This window comes from Cydia fagiglandana, chromosome 18 (genome assembly GCF_963556715.1).
Source record: "Cydia fagiglandana chromosome 18, ilCydFagi1.1, whole genome shotgun sequence".
Classification (NCBI taxonomy): domain Eukaryota; kingdom Metazoa; phylum Arthropoda; class Insecta; order Lepidoptera; family Tortricidae; genus Cydia; species Cydia fagiglandana.
In genome coordinates this window covers 16,688,889-16,711,838 of record NC_085949.1, presented here as the reverse complement: position 1 = coordinate 16,711,838, position 22,950 = coordinate 16,688,889, and the positions used below count along the sequence as shown (strand labels likewise).

Here is a 22,950-nt window from a genome sequence, read left to right as displayed (position 1 = left end):
CGGGAAATTTAATTATAATCACTTCTAAGGTCCAGTTTTTTGGTTTTCGTAAATAACTCATAAACGGTGGCCAATATCAAAAAATGTTGTTAGACGATAATAATCTACACAAAATTTTGAACAAAAAAGATTCAGTACACTTTTTGCAGGGATCAATATTTAAAAAGATAATAAAGAGGGAAAGTTAATTATACTAAATTCTAAGGTTCCTTGTTTTTATTTTTTCGTAAATAATTTAAAAAGAATGACTCATAGAAAAAAAAATCTTATACATAAATAATAAACGTAAAATTTCCTACAAGAAACATGCAGTACACTTTTCGCTAGGATCAATATTCAAAAAGACAAAGCAGCGGGTAAGTTAATTATAATCAATTTTAAAGTCCCTTTTTAGTTTTTTGTAAATAACTCGTAAACGGTGTCCCATAGCGAAATAGGTTTTTAAGAATAAATTATCTACATAAAATTTCCTCCAAAAAACATCTAGAACACTTTTCTCTAGGATCAATATTTCAAGCGATATTAAAGGAAGAAAGTTAATTACAATCAGTTCACAGGTCACTTTTTTTTAGTTTTTCGTAAATAACTCGTAAACGGTGGCCCGTTGCAAAACAATATTCTACATAAATATTAAACATAAAATTGTCCACAAAAAAGGTTCTGTACACTTTTTCGCTACGATCAATATTTAAAGAGGTATTAAAGGGGGTAAGTTAATTATAATCAATTTCCAGGTCCCTATTTTTAGGTTTACGTCTATATAGGTAAAGAACTATTTTATTTTATTTTCAAAATTTAGACCCAGTAGTTTCGGAGATAAAGGGGGGGGGGGGGGTAATTTTTGTATTTTAATGTTTTATTTTGGGGAAGGGGGCTTTATCTCCGATACTACTGGGTCTAAAATTTTGAAAAGATATACAGAATAGAATCTATAGATGACAGAAAAACCTATTAGAATTATGTAGTCAAGCGCGAGTCGGACATTACTTAGTTTTTGAACCGATCCCTACAGGTTTTTTAAAGGCAATTCACTCGCGTTTAACATATAAAATACACTGTTAAAAATTGGGTAATGTACGGAACCCTTGCAAGGCGAGTCCGACTCGCGCTTGGCCGGTTTTTATTCATTTTGAGGTACGGAACCCTAAAAAGAGAAAAGCGTTCCATATGTCTTTCGTAGAAAATTTTATATCGATTATTTATTTACAAGAACATTAAGAACTTATTTTGCTATGAGGCTTATTTTACGAGTCATTTGCGAAATCCTAAAAATAGGGACCTGGAAATTGATTATAATTAACTTACCCCCTTTAATATCTCTTTAAATATTGATCGTAGCGAAAAAGTGTACAGAACCTTTTTTGTGGACAATTTTATGTAGAATATTGTTTTGCAACGGGCCACCGTTTACGAGTTATTTACGAAAAACTAAAAAAAGTGACCTGTGAACTGATTGTAATTAACTTTCTTCCTTTAATATCGCTTGAAATATTGATCCTAGAGAAAAGTGTTCTAGATGTTTTTTGGAGGAAATTTTATGTAGATAATTTATTCTTAAAAACCTATTTCGCTATGGGACACCGTTTACGAGTTATTTACAAAAAACTAAAAAGGGACTTTAAAATTGATTATAATTAACTTACCCGCTGCTTTGTCTTTTTAAATATTGATCCTAGCGAAAAGTGTTCTGCATGTTTCTTGTAGGAAATTTTACGTTTATTATTTATGTATAAGTTTTTATTTTGCAATGAGTCATACTTTTCAAATTATTAACGAAAAAATAAAAACAAGGAACCTTAGAATTTATTATAATTAACTTTCCCTCTTTATTATCTTTTTAAATATTGATCCCTGCGAAAAGTATACTGAATCTTTTTTTGTTCAAAATTTTGTGTAGATTATTAACGTCTAACAACATTTTTTGATATTGGCCACCGTTTATGAGTTATTTACGAAAACCTAAAAAACGGGACCTTAGAAGTGATTATAATTAAATTTCCCGCGTTAAAATCTCTTTGAATATTGATCCTAGCGAAAAATTGTACTGAATCTTTCTTGTAGGCAATTTTATGCAGAATACTTATGTTATAGAACATTTTTTGCTATGTGCCACCGTTTAAGAGTTATTTACGAAAAACGAAAAAAAGGGACCTTTAATGTCAAATATCTCACTTCCGGTCAAGATTTCGATCGAGCAACCGGCAAATTCTGATTCAGCGGGATCTAATTAGGTTAAAAAACCCGGTTGCCAAAAAGTTATATGCTTTGCCAGTCGAAATAGATTTTATGAAAAATATGACCAGTCTAATTACTATATATGTTCAGAATATTATTTGAATAATAGGAGGGTATTGAGGAGGGTAGAACTACCCTAACAGGTACTACGGGGTCCGCGTATTTGGCCTTTTTTAATAGTGAAAAAGTGAAAAGAATTTCTCCAGAGACATTTTAACACTTGCAGATTTATTGCCGGACTGTGCACAAGTGTTTTTCTATCAATAGTCGGCAATCGAGTGCCGTAAAATGGAATCTTTGGATTTGACGTAGCATTGTTTACATTTGCAACAAGTTATCAACAGTGAATGTGCAAGATCTGTGATATGGCGGCGCGGAAATAGTGACAAGTCCTGCGGGAGGTTAATGCGCAGTGCCAGATTAATGTGTGTGTACGATATAATAATCATTACAAAGATTGATTCGCCTAATATAAAAACTTGTTTACCCTACGTACCATTCCTGCATATATACCGCCATCTAGGAGCTTATGGTCGAACTAACGAGCTGTCACCTCACACTGGATCTTTTCCCGCGTCCTGCCTGCGCAGGAGCACGTAACGACGCGCCATCTGTAGCTGTGTAAGGGAGCTGTCGAGCACCTACGGTTTGGTTGGGTTGGGAGCGACGGCGAAACTTCACCTCGTGGTTTTGCATTATTGTGACCCCGATTCCTTGGTAGAGGGCATTAGTCGTCATTAAGTAATCTAGTCAATGAACATTATTTTATGTTTTAAATTGTGATTTATTCTGGTTTTAATTTTTTTATTTTATTTTGTGGAATTGTATTTTCATGTGTTATTTTAACCTCATAAACTTTATTTTTGTTTGATTTTAAGTTACTGTGATTGACCAATTGGGTACCTATTTATTTAATTTTAGTGTTTGCAGTTAAGCATATGTATTACAGTGTTTTACAGACTACATTTTAGATTTATTGTTAATTATTGATTGTCATTAACATAAATTGTAACAAATACTTTATTTATACGTATATGAATGTTTCTTTCTTTTTTTTTTATTTGACTTTTTTTTACATTTTTTACAATTTTAGAATTTTTTTTATTGTAATTGATCTAATTGAGAATTTGTATTGTATATTTTAATGAATTCGCAATTTAATTTATTAATTCAATGTTTATGATTATTGTCGTTATTATTTTATTTACAAAAGTGTTCTTGACCTGTTAATAAAATTGTAATACTTAACGACATTAGAATTTGGCTAGTGTGCCTGCTTTTACTAAAGGAATTTTAGTTGTTGTTGTGTCATATTTATATTTATCATAGATTAATAACTAGCAATTATTTTCCACAATGAGTTCCCTGTCGGAGTCGACGTGCCCTTATTGTCCGAACTCGACGCGAGTATTTACATCGCGGGGCCTTAAATCGCACATAACATGGATGCACAAAGATGTTTCCCTTCCTTCTGCGTCGCAGCCCGCCAGCGGTGTCGCTGTGCACTCTGATGCCGCGCAACCAGTTCAGAGACACAGTTGCAACCTGGATCAACTCGCCTCATTAAAGAAGTCAGTTCGGGTTCTTCGGCACATTCCGAGGGGTGCGAGAAGTGTTGCAGCTAGAAAATTGTGCGGCACTATCGAGAGTTGCATTGCTGTTAATGGGGTAGACGAGTGGTGTGATCTCTTATCTTTTTCTTACAGGGCCCTGAGGACTCCTGAGGCTGGGGGTACGGGGTCTTTGACTGCGAAGGTCAAGGCAAACATAGAAGCCTGTTCGTACCTGTCGCCGGAGGATTGTGCGGTGGCATCCCGGTCAGTCTCTCTCAATAGGACGATTGAGGCCAAGGTCCACGAAGGAGATTTGAGAGGAGCTGTCCGGCTTCTAATGAGCGAGGACACAATCGCTCCGGCAGGACCGGACACTTTCGCTGCGTTGCAGTCTAAGCATCCGAGTCCGTCCCGTCCTCTCAGTTTCCCTACAGAGCCAGACCTTGACGCCCCTGCCGTGTCAGTCAAAGTGGAGGATGTATCTCTGGCAGTTAGTTCTTTCCACAGTGGGTCAGCAGCGGGGTTGGATGGAATCCGTCCGGCCCACTTAAAGGAGCTGACATCAGGCACGGCTGGTGACAGTGGAGTGCGCTTGATGGAAGCACTGACTAACCTGTGCAATTTTTTGCTTAGTGGGAAGCTGAACCCTCAGGTAAGTCCTTATTTGTATGGGGCTACTCTATGTGCATTAAATAAGAAAGAAGGGGGACTGAGACCGATAGCCGTGGGGAGCACTTTCCGTCGACTCGTGGCCAAGCTTGGGTGCCGTGCAGTGAGAGGGGAGATGGCCTCTTATCTTCAGCCGCATCAGGTGGGTTTTGGGACGCAATTGGGGTGCGAAGCGGCGATACATGCGGTACGTGCCTTTGCATTAAAACCGGAGAATGCCGGCAGCGTCATTATAAAACTCGACCTAAAAAACGCTTTTAACACAGTGGAGAGGGACGTTTTGCTGGGTGAGGCTAAGGAGAAAATTCCTACGCTCTATTCTTTTCTTCACCAGGTCTATCATTCACCTTCCAACCTTTTTTACGGAACTGACCGGATTTTGTCACAAGTGGGGGCTCAGCAGGGGGATCCACTGGGTCCACTCACTTTTAGCCTTGCAATCCAGAAGGTCATTACCGATCTAAAGTCCCCTCTTAACATCTGGTACCTCGATGATGGTACCATTGGGGGCAAACCGGAAGAGGTGGAGCAAGACTTGCTCGTCTTGCTGCCGCGCCTGAAGGATATGGGGCTGGAAGTGAACACCTCCAAATGTGAGTTTTTCCCCTGTGGACCGCAGTCATCTTCTCTCTTCTCTTTTTTCTCGGGTTTACTTCCCGGCCTCAAGGAATTGCATACTGATTCTTTTTGCCTACTTGGTGCACCGATTTTTCCTTCCGCAGTTCCTGAGGCACTACAAATTCGTAGGAATCTCCTTCTCCTTGCGGGCGAACGTCTCAAGGGTTTGACCCCGCACGTGGCCTTAGTTCTATTGCAAAAGTGTTTCGCCGTTCCCAAGATCACGTACCTGTTGCGCACGGCCCCTGTTTGGTTATTCCCGGGTGACATTGAGACCTTTGATTTGGCGATTAAGTCGACGATTGAGTCGGTGGTCAATGTGTCCCTGGATGATATTCAGTGGACACAAGCAGGTTTGCCAATCCGTCACGGAGGCATTGGGGTGCGGCGTGTGGGGGACATTAGCCTGCCGGCCTTCTTGGCGTCGGCCCATGGGGTTGCTGACCTAGTTGCTAAAATGTTATCACCAAATGGCGACGGGGTGAGCATACCGTATGTGGCCGACGCTGTGAGACAGTGGTTGGCTATCAACCCAGGTGCGTCCGTCCCGGAGAACCCAAGACTCCAGCGCGCGTGGGATGAGGTAGGGTGTAAGGCCACCTTGGACGGTCTGGTTGGGAACGCTTCGGGTGTGGACCGCGCAAGGCTTCTGGCAGTGGCGCGGCCAGAATCAGGGGCTTGGCTGCAGGCGTTACCCTCCCCTCAACTGGGTACGTTACTCGACGGTGACTCGTTGCGGGTGTCCGTCGCTCTCCGCCTGGGCTGCGATGTATGTCAACCACATTTATGCATCTGCGGTTCCACGGTGGGGGCTGACGGCCATCATGCATTGAGTTGCCGTCGATGCGTCGGGAGGCATCCGCGTCACCATGCCTTGAACGATATTGTCCAGAGGGCGCTCAGATCAGCGGGTGTTCCATCCGTGCTTGAGCCTCCGGGTCTAAGTCGCACGGACGGCAAGCGGCCTGATGGCCTAACCTTAGTGCCGTGGGAGAGAGGGCGGTGCCTGGTCTGGGACGCTACGTGCGTCAGCACCTTCGCCGCCTCTCATATCAGTCGCACGGCACGCGCGGCCGGAGCGGCGGCCGAGTCTCAGGCGGCGGTGAAGCGCCAAAAGTATGTTCCCTTGGGCTCGGGTTATATTTTCGTCCCTTTTGCGGTGGAAACGGCGGGCTGCTGGGGTGCTGACGCGAAACAATTTGTGCGTGACATAGGCCGTCGACTCAGGCAAAAGGGAGAGGATCCCCGCTCCGAATCATTTCTGGTGCAGAGGCTGTCCATAGCCATTCAGCGGGGTAATGCCGTGAGTGTTATGGGCACTTTTGCACCGGAAGCGATAAGGAACGGGTTTTGACGGATAGTTACTTTCGTAATTATTTAAGATGTATTTTGTATTGTGTCCAATTTGTACATAAAAATTCAGTAATTAAATATTTTTTGAATAAACTTAGGATAGGATACTTAGGATAGGAAATAAATGTGTGTTTTTATATCTTTAAACCCAATTACTAAGTAGACTGCACATACATTAAAGTCACATTAAATTTCCATTTTGCGAAATAGAGATTTCAACCTTTAACTTTGCAAAAGTAGATAATTGAAATATTCTAAAAGCAATAAAAATAGATTAGGTTAGATTCGAGCTACAATGACATTAGTTTGGGTTCAAGGCAAGGTTGCAGGGCCTCAACAAGGGAAAAAAGGGGGAGGGACTGTTGGCCTGGCTCAGTGAGCCAGAACTGACCCACTTATCCCTACTACTGCCGTAAGCAGGTAATGAATTCCCAATGTATTAAGTTTAGGTTTAATAAATTATAAATATATTTTATTAATAACATAATAATATACAAATATGTATAAGCATAAAGTAATAAATAAGCCTACAGCTATTAATAATGTCCGTAATCTGTATAATCCCAAAATACGGATCCCTCGTATGTGGATGCTGCTTACATAATCTCGTCTGTCAAGGTGTTTCGGCAGGAAAGGCCTTGGCAGACTTATAAATTCCTGAAATGAGGGTTCATACCTACCGACTAGAATTGGTTTCATGGTGGTATCAGATGGGTTACTGTACGGTAACCGATGGTCATCTTGCTTATAATCTCGTCTGCCAAGGTGTTTCGGCAGGAAAAACCTTGGCAGACTTATATATTTCTAAAATGGGGGTTCATATCTACCAACTGGAATTGGTTTCATGGTGGTATCAGATGGGTTAGTGTAGGGTAACCGATGCCGACCTTGCTTACATAATCTCGTCTGCCATGGTGTTACGGCAGGAAAAGCCTTGGCAGACTTATATATTCCTGAAATGAGGGTTCATACCTACCGACTGGAATTGGTTTCATGGCGGTATCAGATGGGTTAGTGTACGGTAACCGATGGTCATCTTGTTTATAATCTCGTCTGCCAAGGTGTTTCGGCAGGAAAAACCTTGGCAGACTTATATATTCCTAAAATGGGGGTTCGTACCTACCGACTGGAATTGGTTTCATGGTGGTATCAGATGGGTTAGTGTAGGGTAACCGATGCCGACCTTGCTTACATAATCTCGTCTGCCAAGGTGTTTCGGCAGGAAAAGCCTTGGCAGACTTATATATTCCTGACATGAGGGTTCATACCTACCGACTGGAATTGGTTTCATGGTGGTATCAGATGGGTTAAATTAGGGGTCCCGCTGGCCACCTTTGAGAGCGTCTGCCAAGCACTTCCGGCAAAAAAAATACTGGCAGACTTCGCTTTTATGTGTCTACATGTAAATTTCTAACTGCTGCCATAACTATTATTTCGGTATCAGATGGGTTAAATCAGCCCCCTTTTTTCGCACCGGAAGTGGCCTTCTTTTTCGTACTTTCGGCAAGTTCCGCCGTGGCAGACTATCGAATTCGGACTTAGCATCACTTTTATGGTTTCCCATTGTGTATTTCATCGTGGTATCAAGTCGGTTAGAAAATTTGCGGCCGGCTCTTCTACTACAGATGCTCATAGAGAATATCCACATCTGATTTGCCTTGTGATGTATATAGATCGTTTTTTTTAGCATTAGAAAGAACTTGCAAGAAGGTAGTCGATCTTGACATGTCTTTTAATTGAAAAACGCTTTTTAAAAATCAAAAACTTATGAAAGCAAAAGAGTATAAATGAAAGTATTAGATTCATAATTGTTACATATTTGCCGTAACTTATTTGTAAAACGAGTTTTTCAATTAAAAGACACATCAAGATTGTTTACCTTATTTCTAATGCTAAAAAAAACCGGGCAAGTGCGAGTCGGACTCGCGCACGAAGGGTTCCGTACCATAATGCAAAAAAAAACAAAAAATAAGCGGTCACCCATCCAAGTACTGACCACTCCCGACGTTGCTTAACTTTGGTCAAAAATCACGTTGTTGTATGGGAGCCCCATTTAAATCTTTATTTTATTCTGTTTTTAGTATTTGTTGTTATAGCGGCAACAGAAATACATCATCTGTGAAAATTTCAACTGTCTAGCTATCACGGTTCGTGAGATACAGCCTGGTGACAGACGGACGGACGGACGGACGGACAGCGAAGTCTTAGTAATAGGGTCCCGTTTTACCCTTTGGGTACGGAACCCTAAAAACGAACTTTAGGAAACAGAATTTATTTACAACAGGTTTACTGTTGAAACCATACCTACTTGTTCAAATGAACTATCTACACATTGGCAACCAAACCTAATTACTACTGCAAGTTCAGAGCTATAGTGAACAGACAAGGCTGATTTTTGTGTAGGTAACTAATTATATTTTGGCAATTAGTGAGTTTTGATTGCCCCGTCAATAAGTATTCATTATTAACGCCGTATAGTATGACTTAAGGTTGAAAAAACATCTTGTAGTGATCTTAGACTCATATCACCCAAAATAAGGGTCTCCAACTTTTTATGTTTCGGATTATACGAAAACTGGCTCTTTTCTGAAATCGCGAATTTAACCCTCTAGTATATTTCTTATCTACGTTGCTGCTAACTACGCCTGCACATGATTCCTGTGGAATATCTGCAGCGCCTCCCACTGCTTGGTGTGCAGCAATATGTGTGGTCGTCGAGTACGCATGTGCTCTACTGCCTCCGCCGGGGACCAGCCGTTTTTCTAAAAAAAAAACTTATTTTTATGAACTGATGTACAGCTTGGCAAAAAAGAGTCGAAATTAAAAAGTGGCAACACTGTAGTGTCGTCCCTTTCAATCCAACAAATATAAGAAAAACGAGACGACACTACAGTGTTGCCACTTTTTAATTTCTACTCTTTTTTACCAACAAATATAAGAAAAAGAGACGACACTACAGTGTTGCCACTTTTTAATTTATTCCCTTTTTTACCAACAAATATAAGAAAAAGAGACGACACTACAGTGTTGCCACTTTTTAATTTATACTCTTTTTTGCCAAGCTGTAAGGTAATCAACTGATAAAGATGAGCAACAATATTTCGTATCTGTGGCATTGTATCATTGGTCAAAAAACAAATCACTTGTTTTAGTTTTTTAAGAATATTTAACCATTGGTTCCAAACGTTAAATAAAATATTTGAATAACTTTTTGGCAGTAACGTACCATCATAAGGTAGCAGCCGACTAGCGTCGCGCTGCGGGTCCGCCCGGCCTTGCAGTGCACGTACACTGTGCCACTGTTCACTGGGTTCTCACTTGTTATCCGCTTTATTTTACTGTCAATTGGCAGAAACCTATAACAATAACATATACATATTTAAGGTGTTTAACTTTGCATGGCACATAAATAAATAAATCAATTGGGGACATCTTTACACAGATCAAGCTAGCCCCAAACTAAGCAAAGCTTGTACTATGGGTGCTAAGCGACGATATACATACTTATATAGATAAATACATACTTATATACATAGAAAACCCATGACTCAGGAACAAATATAAGGGTTCATTACCCGTATCCGAAGGACGAAGGGCGGCTGTTATACAGGGTGGCTAAAAAATAAGTGCATTCCCGTTGCCAGGGAGGTTTTGGGATTTTACTGAGCAACTTTTAGGTATTATGGGCCAATCCCGAAATTGCAAAAAAGAAATATCCTCTCATAGAAAATATACTTTTTGCGATTTCGAGGTTGGTCCCATGAAAAGTTGCTCAGTATAGGTGATCCGAAACCTCCCTGGCAACGAGAATGCACTTATTTTTTAGCCACTTTTACTAAAACTACTAGGGCATCTAAGTGTAATTGGCAGTTTTTGTTAGGTGGGTCGGAGCCCAGTCAACTTTGGGAATGACTGGACTAGGCACACCTACAACAGCTCACCTGTTAATGAACCTAACTCCTTCGTACAGCTTGTCCTGGTCCGGAGTCTCGAATATGTCCGTCGTCGCCAGCTGTAGGAACTCTACGCCGTGCTCGCGCCATTTCTGAAACAAACAATTCATATAAATTTAATTCCATTTTATTTTCTCTATGAAACTAAAGGTATATTTATCACTACACCTTGTAAAACATGGTCTCCCGCCGCGTCTCTCTGTTTGTGTGTTTGTATGTTTCTTCGCGATAAACTCAAAAACTACTGAACGGATTTGCATGCGGTTTTCACCTATCGATAGAGTGATCCTTGAGGAAGGTTTGTGTATAATTTGTTAATCCGTGCGAAGCCGGGGCGGGTCGCTAGTTTGTCTATACATTTTGATCAAAAACTATAAACTTAGGTTACCTATATACTGTTAGTTTATATATAAAGAAATAAAAATAAAAAATGTGATAAATCGCGCTGCGCGACGAAGCGCACGACAAATATGCCACACAATCAACTCCCCAACTCAATCAGTCTACTCCCTCGCGCACTGAGCTTGCCCATCAGTTCTAACCCCTTTGAAAACCCTATTAACCCTTTAACCGTTTGAGATTCCTTTTCTAGACATTCGATTTCGGGGTTATCCGCAGATGGTCTAGAACGCAAAATGACTAGTGTGTTGTTTTGCCTAAATCGCAAGTAGTCTACATCGCAAACGGTCTAGAACGCAAAATGCCCACTTTTTATATCACCACATTTTACATAGGTAGGTTAATTAGGTTCGTTAGGTATCTTCAAATGGCCGAAAGCCAAACAAGCGGGGCTCCGTCGACATCGCTATAAAGATAAGATAAAACGGAAAAAATAATTCGGGCATTTTGCGTTCTAGACCGTTTGCGATGTAGACTAATTGCGATTTAGGCAAAACAACACACTAGTCATTTTGCGTTCTAGACCATCTGCGGATAACCCCGATTTCGAACCGCAATTGTTATAGTAGAGATGCGTTTTTGTTTTAAGTATGATTGTAAGTATGTTGCCGCTACGGACTAAAGGGTTAATAGTCTGTGCGGAAAGAGAAGAGTCGTAGAATGTTACATTCCACAGTTTCCACACGACTCTTCTCTTTCCGTACAGACTCTATCCCTTTCGCAGATTTGGCATTGTCAGCAGTAGAAGTACCTATCAGATAAGGTATTAAAAAGAATCTAAGCTCGCTCTTTTTCTCTTAACAATAGAGCGTTCAGTTATTAATGGACAAAAGCAGGCGTGGCTCACTCCGCGATTTCGTCGCTTTGCTACAGGTAGCTAAAAGTACGAGAACATCCGTTCCAACCCAATTTTGGGGAAAGCCATAAGCCGCGCGTGGCGCTGTCGCCACCTAGCGGCCATATCTGTGCTGATCGTAACAGACGCGTTTTGTTTTGTTATACTGTATGCATTATTATTTGCGTTATTTGACACATTGTGACTGACGTATATAGAGATGTAACTAACCCAAATCGATTGTCACAGCAAGCGATTACGATTGGATGGCACGTAGACTAAGGTATCGAATTGTCACGTATAATGAATTTTTATTTGAGATTTAAATAAAGCTAGAATGATATGGTTTTCCCGCAAGGTAAATGCATTTAATACACCGACCGAGTAGGTCGCACCCATCGTCAAAATCTAAACTAACTGGGGATCTATTTTAAAGTTTATTTATGTTATTTCTGTGTCAAATTTGCTGTCTGTTGGGTGACGATATATATATCCATATTTACAGTTAATTATCCACCTTTTCCTTACTTTTATTAAAAGAAAAATGAAAAATTCATATCGATTTACTTAGACAACTACCGATTCATAAAGGTGGTGTCCGGCCAACCCTAAAATTAAAAAAAAAAAGACGTAGAACGTAAACGTTCGCAGTGCAATTGTTTTCCTTTGTGACTTCGATGTGCAAGACATTTTACGTTGTATTGCTGTTGTGAGTGACAGATGTCAAATAACGCAAATAATAATGCATACAGTATAGAAAGTGAGTCTTCTGTACCTAGTACTATTATTTATTCTGTGACTAAAGCAACAACGACATATGAAGGTACCTATACCTAAGTCTACCAGGTTGATGATCTTATGATGATAGTTTTTCTAAAAGTACCTACACATTTTTTTCTTATTATTATTCTGAACTAAGCAATAAACGAGGAAGTAGAAAAACTATACAATAAAGACATAGTAAGTATCTAATGTAAACAAAACATGACTTCTCGCACGCACGCATTACGATCTACCATAGCGATCTATTTACTGACAAAGACCCCACAGATCTACAGTTTGTTCACTTATCGTAACAAAACGATCATTCATAAGGATAAAGAATATATTGGGAACAATATGCATTGAACTGTGAACTATATTTACATTAGAAAAATATTAACTAAGCATTTTTGTGAGACTAAAATGGTAGGTAAGTTACAAACTGCAACACTCTTCTGTCGATGGACCTTATGCCTTTTGTAATAAGGTTTACGAACTGTCAGTTAACAGTGTGTGCGATGGTACAAATACTCTTAACCCTTTGCGTGGCTTACAAATCAATATCTGGGGGACAATCAATAGCTTTGCTCGGAAAACATATACAAAACTCAAAAATGCGCGTTTTCCCAGAAATAAGACCTAACTAGATCGATTTATCGCCCGCGAAAACCCCCATATAGCAAATTTCATCGAAATTGTTTAAGCCGTTTCCGAGATCCCCGAAATATACATATAAATAAATATATATACAAGAATTGAAGAAGTACACCGCCACAAAATGCTGGAACAACCTACCGCCACCTTTCAAGCAATTAACTTCCTTGCAAGCTTTTAAAGTAAAACTAAAAAGTTATCTTCTATCTAAGCAGAAAGTAGTGTCAGAGTAAACAAGACAAGTAATTTCGAATTTTAGGTAGGTACTGTTACTATTTATAGTTTGTCAAAGGTCTGTTTCATTTCAATCATAGACAGAGAGAATCATACTATCTTTGTCTTACACTAGTACTAGCACCCAAAAGAAAAGGATGAGTATATATTATTTATTTGTATTATGTATATAAGAAACACTTTGTAGGCCATGCTAGTCATACTATCCCTTGATGTCAACTGCTTCATTGTCGCTTCGCTATTTATTGTCGTAATTATTAGTTACCTATAGTTTTATCTTAATAACTCTACTGTAGCCGGTAGCTGCGCCCAACCACGGAAGACCAGCGTCAGGTACTACTTCAGTAGGACCCGGCATTATGCTGAGTGTTCACCTTTTTCAGTGTAGGTATAGTTACAGTGTACAAGTTAGTTATAAGTGTTATTTTTTATTTTCCTTTCTTTCTGTGTATGTATTGTATAACTATGTACTTATACTGAAATAAATGATATTCTATTCTATTCTATTCTATTCTAATTGCTCTTTCAAAAGTATAAGATGTATGTACAAAAGTTAAATGCTCCTATTGAGAATCTTAAACAAAATGCCCTTCATGTCAATCAAAATAGATGTTAACATAATCACTATAATCAGTGCCAGTGCGAGCTACGCGCTACGAGTGTAACCGATAACACAGGAAAAACCGTATGTAGCGAAGAGCGCCTATGAACGGGGAACCCGCCTAGCGGGTCTGGCAGTGGATGTGATGAGTGGTGAATGAATAATAGCTAATGTTAGTCATTTAGGACTTTAATTAAGAGCAACTTAAACTACAAGTATGTCAAAGATCCATGGAAAGAAGTATGATTGGAGTTAAATTGAGAGATAGAATTAGAAACAAGTTTAATAGATCTTAAAACACGTGTAGAAGATGTAACCATTAAGTTAAATCACTCAAATTATTATATATAATGTTAGTCATAACAAATAAGGGGAATAACATTGTTTTTATGGGTCATGGGATTTGCCAAGTAAGTTTTGTTAGAAAAAGGGAAGTCCTCATGAGTACATGTATTTTAACCAAATTAATCATGAGTACATAGGGTTTTTTAACTAAGGGGCTATTCATAAATTACGTCATTTCAAATTAGGGGGGGGGTCTGGACATTGGATGACGGTAGTATGAAGTAGGAGGAAATGGGGTCATGTGAAGCATGATTTTGGATGATTATAGGGGGGGGGGGGGGGGTCAAAAATCGTCAAAAATCGATGACGTAATTTATGGACAGCCCCTAATATCCAAAAAATGGAGCAAAATCTGAAGGATCAGGAAAAATCACAATTATCTAACATTCCAAAGCATTTAAAATAAATAAAATAAAAAGCTTTTATTTCTGCCATGTCAGTACCCATAGTGTAATGTGTGTGTGTACCAAAATACCGTACTTATATAATAAAATTAATAAACAAGCAAAAATCAGGATCTTACCTCGGCGTCATTTGAAAATATCTTTAATTCATATGTCTCATTCATTGACACTACTGCCTTTAAGTTTTCCTCCTCCTTCAGCTGAAAAAAACGCATTTACATTTTAAGATTATTTTACATTTGATTTCATAATACATCATCCAGACAGAGAGTACTTGTTTTTAGGGTTCGGTACACAAAGGGTAAAAAGGGGACCCTGTTACTAAGACTCTACTGTCTGTCTGTATGTCACCAGGCTGTATCTCATGAACCATGATAGCTAGACAGTCGAAATTTTCAGAGACGATGTATTTCTGTTGCCACTATAACAACAAATACTAAAAAGTACAGAACCCTTGGTGGACAAGTCTGACTTGCACTTGTCGTGTGTGTTTTATTATTTTGTTGATTGTAATATCAAATTGTTCAAATAACCCTCAGCCAAAGTTCAATTGTTAATTTTAAACTTTTGTAACTAATGTTGTAGCCAGATGAAGCAAGTAATCTAATTCAAACTTATAATTCTAAAGATTGATCTAACTTGCCTATACTTAAAACATACCACAAATTAGAGTTTTAAATACAAAACTCTACATTAGTATTGACAGTTACAGTTCATGCAGCAAGGCCAGCACTTTAACTGGTATTTGTTTGCCATTAGTTTATGACACCGGTTCAGTAACTAATCACTGGACAAACACATTATTGACATAAAAGGCCTATACAAAACTAACATTAAGTGCATATTTAAAGTCTAACTAAGACAGACATTAGCAAACAATGTTAGCAAAACTATGCAAATAAGTAAACCAAACGTCACACGCTGACCATTCATTCAATTAAACTAAATTTCATAAAGTTTCACTTTCCATAAACTACAGATTATAACCTCAAATGAGTACCTGTTTCGTCATCCCCTGGAAAGGCAGGGCGCCAAGGATCACCGTGTCATCCATCCGGTCATACCAGCGCCGGCTGGTCATCCTCTCCATCATCACATTGTAAAATAAAGTTGGATAGAAAGTCACCCTCGCGAACATAGCTGTGCCCTAGAATTTACAGTTAACTTAAAATACCAAATTTGGAATGAACCGGTGTTCGAGACATGCCACTCGGTAATGAAGACGCCGTTGCCGTACCATGGTGAAAGCGATCGTGGTGGGGCGATTTGAATTAATTTTGTTGTGCGTCCTCCTTTGAAACTGCTTGCACAGATCAGCTGTCAGTCAGTTTTTACACATGACAGTGACGTTTTGTAATGTTGCCATTATTACAACAGTAAAACCTGCCATTCATTATAGTAGAGTGGTTGCAAATACATAACCACGGTTTCCGTGACCTGTGGCCTATTTTATTTATAAAGCTACAACTTACAATTTACAAGCGGAAGTCTCGCTCCATGACATAGGGTTAGAAAGAGACTTCCGTAAAATTGTAACTTGTAGCTTTATAAAATAGGCCACCTGGGTGCACTTCAGCAAGAGCGCGAGTGAGTTTTCTGCTAGAAATTATTTAAAGGGAATTATAAGTATCTGACTTCAACTATTATCAGACTGTATCAGACTCTCCATCAAGTGCTGGACTTTGCTGGATAGTGGATATGAAGCTTTAAAGCGCGTTCAAATTGAATTGAACTGTCTTTGTTGAACGCAGCCGCAGCCAAACCCCGTAGTGCTAAATTTGAAACATTGAAATGGATCTGTCAAAAATTTTGTGATCTTTTTGAATACCTTTTTAAAATATGGTAAAATTATAGCAAAAACCTAGAAATGTGAAATTATTAGTGCAAAAATAAATTATCTTCGCCTGCGGGACACCTCGAGCGGGATCGGTCCTTAACTCGTAAGTAACCTAGGCGTTATTTTGACGAGATAATAAAAATGTTTTAATGTGCTGTAATGCCGCATAATGTTATCGATTTGTGATTGTTTAAAAGAGAATGCGGTTGTAAATGTGTCTTCGCTTCGTGCTTCTGACTGCGGCTTGCGACATGGTCGTAATTTTATTTATGCAAATTGATTGGCTTTAAAGAACCATATAATCTCCTCTAACCTCTGTATACCTTTATTTATATGATTTACTATATTCAAAATTATTTATATATTTAACTGTTAAGGTTTCGGATCCAACTGTTCCCTTAGGTAGCCAGTGCAGCTACAGAAATAAATGTTGGCATATAAAACACATGAAACTGATGACTATTTCTGAAATTGGGTATTATGGGTAGTTGATGGCTACTTAAGGGGCCAGTGGACCTTGAAAGATTTATATGAATAATATTCACACACTCAAATTGTATCATAATATTCTTAAACCTTATAGTTCTTTCATACAGTCCTGTGTAAGTTACTAATTAACACTGTGAAATTAAATTTACTTAGATATTGCCACCTCTCTCTAGCAGAAAGCAGTTATTTGCAGGACTGCAAGCAAGACTGTATACAGGGCCTGTATGAAGAAAATCTTGAAAGAAATATAATATATAATCAATTAATCACCATATATAAAAGTAATAGTTTGTTTTCCCCATGTTGGCTCGAGCCATGGATCCCGTGGAGGAGGAACTGCTAGTGAGTAAGACCCCTCCCGTCCCGGACACACCTAGGGTACATGCAAAATGCCACAACCGTCCACATACCAGGTGGTCCGCTGTACTTGACATAATACTTTTAATATATATTTTTTATATTACAATGTTTTTGAAATCCAAAATGTTAAAATTTTTGTTATATTATACATGTACTATAAATCTCTTTTTTTTTTTTTTTTTTTTTTTTTTTTTTTTTTTTTTTTTTTTTTTTTTTTTTTTTTTTCCGGTTCCGGTGCTCTAACAGTGCGATACGCAAAGATTACGATCAAAACCTACAAAGGAAAATTTTAGAACATAACCTCAAAATTAAAACGTCAAATTAGACATAACATTAACCGGAGGTCAAGACGGTCAAGTCTGGCGGAGTCCAGTGTTGTCAGCACAAAATAAATAAATTACGTTCCGTTTCATCCAAACAATAAACGTTTTGTTACTGCAAAGAAACCAACATGCAAAGCACCATGGAAGAGCAGATTAATTCGCTATGGAACAAAATGCATGCAGAATTCCAAAAACAAACTGATGCAATAAATCAAACGGTTCAAAATACAATCACGACAACAATTGAGGCCAAGTTATCATCAATTACACAGGAAACTGAGAAACTGAAAGCCGAAAACACAATACTGAAATCCAAAATAAAGAACCTAGAAGCAGAATCGAAAAAGAATAACGTTATTATTCATGGAATAGAAGAAAAAGAAAACAATAACAACGAACTTATGAAAATGGTTTTGGAAGTACTGAACAGCTCGGACAAAAATCAGAACGGCGCCGAGCGGAATGAGTGGGACAAGTGGGAAGTTAGTAAAGTTGAAAGGTTAGGAAAAAAGACTGAGAAAAAGCACAGACCAATTAAAATAACGCTCACATTGGAATGGCGAAAGATGGAATTACTCAGAAATAGAAAATCATACCCAAAAAATTTAAAGATAACTGAAGATTTTACAAAAGAAATTCTGGAAGAAAGAAAGGCACTTATACCAAAATTGATAGAAGCGCGAGAGGCAGGAAAATATGCCATCCTGATACAAGACAAGCTTATAATAAAAGAAAAAAATGAACAGCAAACAGAGAAAAGGAAAAGGATACCATCCTCACCTCCCACAACACCTCCAAGCAACTTTAGCAATCCCGAGAAGCAAGACAAAATCAATCAGCCTGCCAAACAAACCAAAATCACCCACACATTCCACTCACAGTCAAAAAACTAATAAACCCCGGCCACCGGAAAACAATAAAACCAAATATTACAGAACTATCAAATAATCAAAACAAAACTACATTCCCCAAGCCGGCTGGTCCCCGAGGGGATAATGACCAATACCCCCTAACCCTGAACAAAGACAATCAAGCAAAACAAAAAACCAGTAAAGACAAATTCCTATATGTGTGTACATTAAATACCAGAACACTTCGAACTCCGGAACTGGACTACAATAGCAAAGGATAGGGATAAATGGAAAGAGTTAGGGGAGGCCTTTGCCTACAAAAGGCATACAGATATAAATTTAGATTAGATATATATATATGTTAACAACAAAATGAAATGTACTACAAAATACTTATCTGAAATAAAGGCTATTTCAATTCAATTCAATTCAATTTCAATAAATCTCTTATAAACAGTAAGATTAAAGCAAGAATTAGGTTCAGTTTAGTAAAAGTGATAACAAAATGTATAAGTATAGCCGGTCCAGTTCCTAAGATCAAGTTCGCCATATATTTACTATGGTATACTTGATCTTAGAAAAGCGGACAGACTATACTTATACATAGTAGTATCACATTTTCAATACTCTTACTCTCAAACTCCACTTATACTTATCACTTATTTATTAATTTGAAGCAATATAATTTTTTAAAAAGCTGTAAATAATTTTTTTTAATTGTTTCTTTACAATTTATGAGTATATTTAAAATAAAACTTATAGAATTAGTAACTTATTCACTGTCAATTCTATTTGGATTTCAAGATCATTAGATCATTATTACATTCTATTACTACAATTACTTTATTTACACATTAGCACACAACCAATTCCATACTGCATGTTTTAATAACTTATATTGTATCACACTAAGCAGCTGCTTCTATTGTTGCTGCTTCCTATTAGATTATAGTCTGTCAAACCACTCTGTCAGTAAAAAAGGCGTGAAATTCAAATTTTCTATGGGACGATAACCCTTCACGCCTACGGTTTTTAAATTTGCCGCTTTTTTCTACTGACGAAAATGGCTTGACTGACTATATATTTTAGCTTTTTTATATACTAATAAAATTATGCTAAATACTCTGCATTGATACCTACTTATGGCAGTTATGGCTATTATTGCATGCTTATACTTTTAAAAATATTTCTTTAGATATGAACAATAGGTAAATATTTATTCATACTATCAGTCTATCACAATTAAACCCTACAATTAAAATATTGAAACATGTTCTATATTTGTTGATAACATATTTGCTCAATTTCCACAGTAAACAATTGAAATATTGCTCCTATCTCACTCATATATTCTATTTTTATTTATATTATAGTTAAGAGTGGCTTCTTAAGAGCTAATAACTGGTTTGAGTAGCAGTTATTAATTCCGTACAAACATAGTAGAAAAAAAACATATTATTAAAAACCTATTTTTTTCAAGAAATGTTCACTATCCTCTTAAATTACTGGTTCTCTAAACAATAAGAAAAAAAAACATGGCGTCAATCAAATGTCTATAAATTGCATACAGTTTATTATTCCTCATTGTAATACCTTTTTTTAACCATTTTTTTTTGTTTATTAACTAATAATTGTAATAACTGAATATTCATTAAAATACAAGTTTTCGTGTAATAATCACCCTATGGGGTAACTAACTCGTCTACCGTCAGTCAACCGTATATTAAATTACGCTATGCTATAGTAACATTAGTAACCATAGTAACCTCACAGCTAACCTTTTGGTGTTATTGCAAAAACTACATTAAATTCATATATGGAATTTCGAATAATAAATATCACCGCTATACGAGCTTGTTAAAACTATTAATCGATAAAAATACTGGCACACTGGCACGTCCATCGACAAATCAATTGTTTTTTTAACGGATCGGGTTTTTCGCGCCATTGATGAATCGCGATGAAAAACTTTTCCCAGAGCGAGACGAACTTATCTGTCTCGTGTAAATGCGTCTCGTTCTAACGTAGCGCGTGTTTTGTTAATGTCAGTCGCGAGGTGGCTCGGCGGCGTAGCGCTGTGTGCCGTCTGTGTTGTGAAAATTGTGGAATGGGAAAAATATTCGAGTGAGTTTTCTATTTAATTGTTAATATACCTACTGTTTATGGAAAATAATAATCATCGTTAACTATTTAAGTACTTAAAATTGGTAAATTATTTAATTCCTTGTATAAAATAAAACTTTGATTAGGTACAATTTTTTTCCTTACAAATGTATATAAAAAAATATACTACCAGAAAATAAGGTAGATGGGTAAATTGCACTATGAAGTTTAGTGTTATAGGTAGGTAAAAATGTATGAAGTTTATTTATATCCACATGTCCTATTGATTTTTTCTAAGTATATTCGATTATAATAGATTACATTGACATTGGATTAGTAGTTTATCTCTTTATCGTCAATTGATTTAACAAATAACATTGAACTTCTGTAAGCATTCATAATAAAGTAAAATCAAGGTTGAAGTTCCAAAGTTGGAAATGTTCTCGGAAATTTCAAAGGAAATTATTGACCAAGGCCTCCAGTTTCTAGATATAGAAAAAAATCGATCCTTATACAAAAAAACGGAAGTTTCAGAAATTTTTCAAAGCAAAAATTTATCAATTTTGGAAACTTTCCGACGGCACTTAAGTACCTAATTATTATCTTTCAAAATGGATTTCAAGTTTCGTGGTTATAACCCTTACTCGTATCTAAGGGCCAGTTGCAAGAACCGCACTTGATAGACTGATCAGTGATCGTCAACGTCACTCAGCAGTGAACTATGAAACTTCCCATACAATAAAATTATGCGAACGTTTTAACGGTGACAGGCAATTTGGTGCAACTGACCCTAAGAATAGTACTCGTAACGTAAACTTAATCTTATTCCTATGTGTTTGAGTTGAAATTACAGCGATTTAAGCAGAAAAGTCAAAATGACAAGTTTCCACGACTTTTTCCCAATGTTGTTACACCATAAGTCAACACTTCTTACATTTCCATTCGGACTTGAGCCGATTGCAAACATCCGTGAATGTTGGTAGGTACAGTCGCCATCAGATATATCGGAGCGGCCAAGGTGTTCACAATGTCTGAACACGCACTCTAACGCCTTGACAATAGAAGCGATGTTCAGATATTTGTAAGCACTTCGGCCGCTCTGATATGGATGCTGATACGCAATAAGTCAACCCACATTAATTTTTCAATAAGATGTCAACTCAAAATATTGACGCTTAAAGTTGATATTTTATTTCAAATTGGATGACTCATTTTAAACACCATCCATATATCTTATGGCGATTGTACACGTACAGTCGAGTTCACAAACATGTTTACAGGCCAACGTTCCAAAAATATATTTACACGCATCTGACTGACAATGGCAATAAGGTCGTGTAAATATATTTTTGGAACGTTGGCGTGTAAAGATATTTGTGAACTCGACCGTACTGTGCTTTTGTTGACATATCGTTTCACGTTAAGGCGCTAGAGCGTGGTAGTGGTAGTGCAAGCAATTAACCTTTTAAATCTGTCATGTCAATACAGACTATAGAAAAGCGTGTATCACACGCCAACATGTATAGAGACTTAGAGACTGGAGAAATGGATTTAGTTTCGATGTTAAATAATGCTTAAGTTTTACTCAAGAAACTCAGCATAGGGCTTGTCAAAAAAGACAACTGCCTACAGATTTGTAAAGGATCAGAAACGGGACCTGTGACCTTTGGAGCGTAACTAGCGTCCATAGGCTACAGTAACCGCTTAGCATTAGACGAGCTATATAGCTTTTCAACACCAAACTATATGTGGTGTGGATGCTTTAATCTTAAAGTCAGATAGCCCCTTTTAAGAGCCCGAACGTAAGGAACTCAAAAACTTCATTAACAATTCAAAATATTCAAATGACATTATGTCTTTCTTCGCCCATGCGAGTCCCAGTCCCGCCCGTGACTCAGAATGACTAAACTCAGGTTATGTGCGTGATATGTGAAGATTTATAATTAAATAATTAGTCACTAAACATTAGGGATACTATTTTATTCAAAATATTTACACAGGAACTCTATATCTCATTAACAATTGAAAATATTCAAATGACATTATGTCTTTCTTCGCCATATTTGGCCCATGCGAGTCCCAGTCCCGCCCGTGACTCAGAATGAGTAAACTCAGGTTATGTGCGTGATATGCGAAGATTTATAATTAGATAATTAGTCACTAAACATTAGGAATATTATTTAATTCAAAATATTTAACACCGTCTTTCTTCGTCATATTTGGCTCACGCAAATCCCATCAGTCCCGCCTGTAAATCAGAGTGACTACACACATGTTATGTGCGTGGCGTGATATGCGAAGATTTATAATTTAATAATTAGTCACTACACGTTAGGAACATTGTTTTAATTTGGGACTGTTTTGTGACGATT

General features: G+C 37.7%; 2 protein-coding genes across 2 annotated transcripts in view; one reads left to right on the top strand and one right to left on the bottom strand.

The window, feature by feature from the left end:
- Nucleotides 1-8,457: 8,457 nt before the first annotated feature.
- LOC134673057 (phosphatidylglycerophosphatase and protein-tyrosine phosphatase 1) lies at nt 8,458-15,949 on the bottom strand. Its single transcript, XM_063530993.1, has 6 exons — nt 15,853-15,949; nt 15,616-15,762; nt 14,735-14,815; nt 10,370-10,473; nt 9,655-9,784; nt 8,458-9,190 (listed from the first exon to the last, which is right to left on the bottom strand). The coding sequence occupies exons 1-6, from the start codon at nt 15,853-15,855 to the stop codon at nt 9,068-9,070; spliced, it is 588 nt and encodes a 195-aa protein (XP_063387063.1). The 5' UTR covers nt 15,856-15,949; the 3' UTR covers nt 8,458-9,067.
- Nucleotides 15,950-17,235: 1,286 nt separating this feature from the next.
- LOC134673419 (tubulin polyglutamylase TTLL5) overlaps nt 17,236-22,950 on the top strand; it is a 72,071-nt gene continuing 66,356 nt past the window's right edge. Inside the window, exon 1 of the mRNA XM_063531405.1 lies at nt 17,236-17,354. Coding sequence (XP_063387475.1) covers nt 17,242-17,354 — 113 coding nt within the window. The 5' untranslated portion in view covers nt 17,236-17,241. The remainder of the gene's footprint in view (nt 17,355-22,950) is intronic.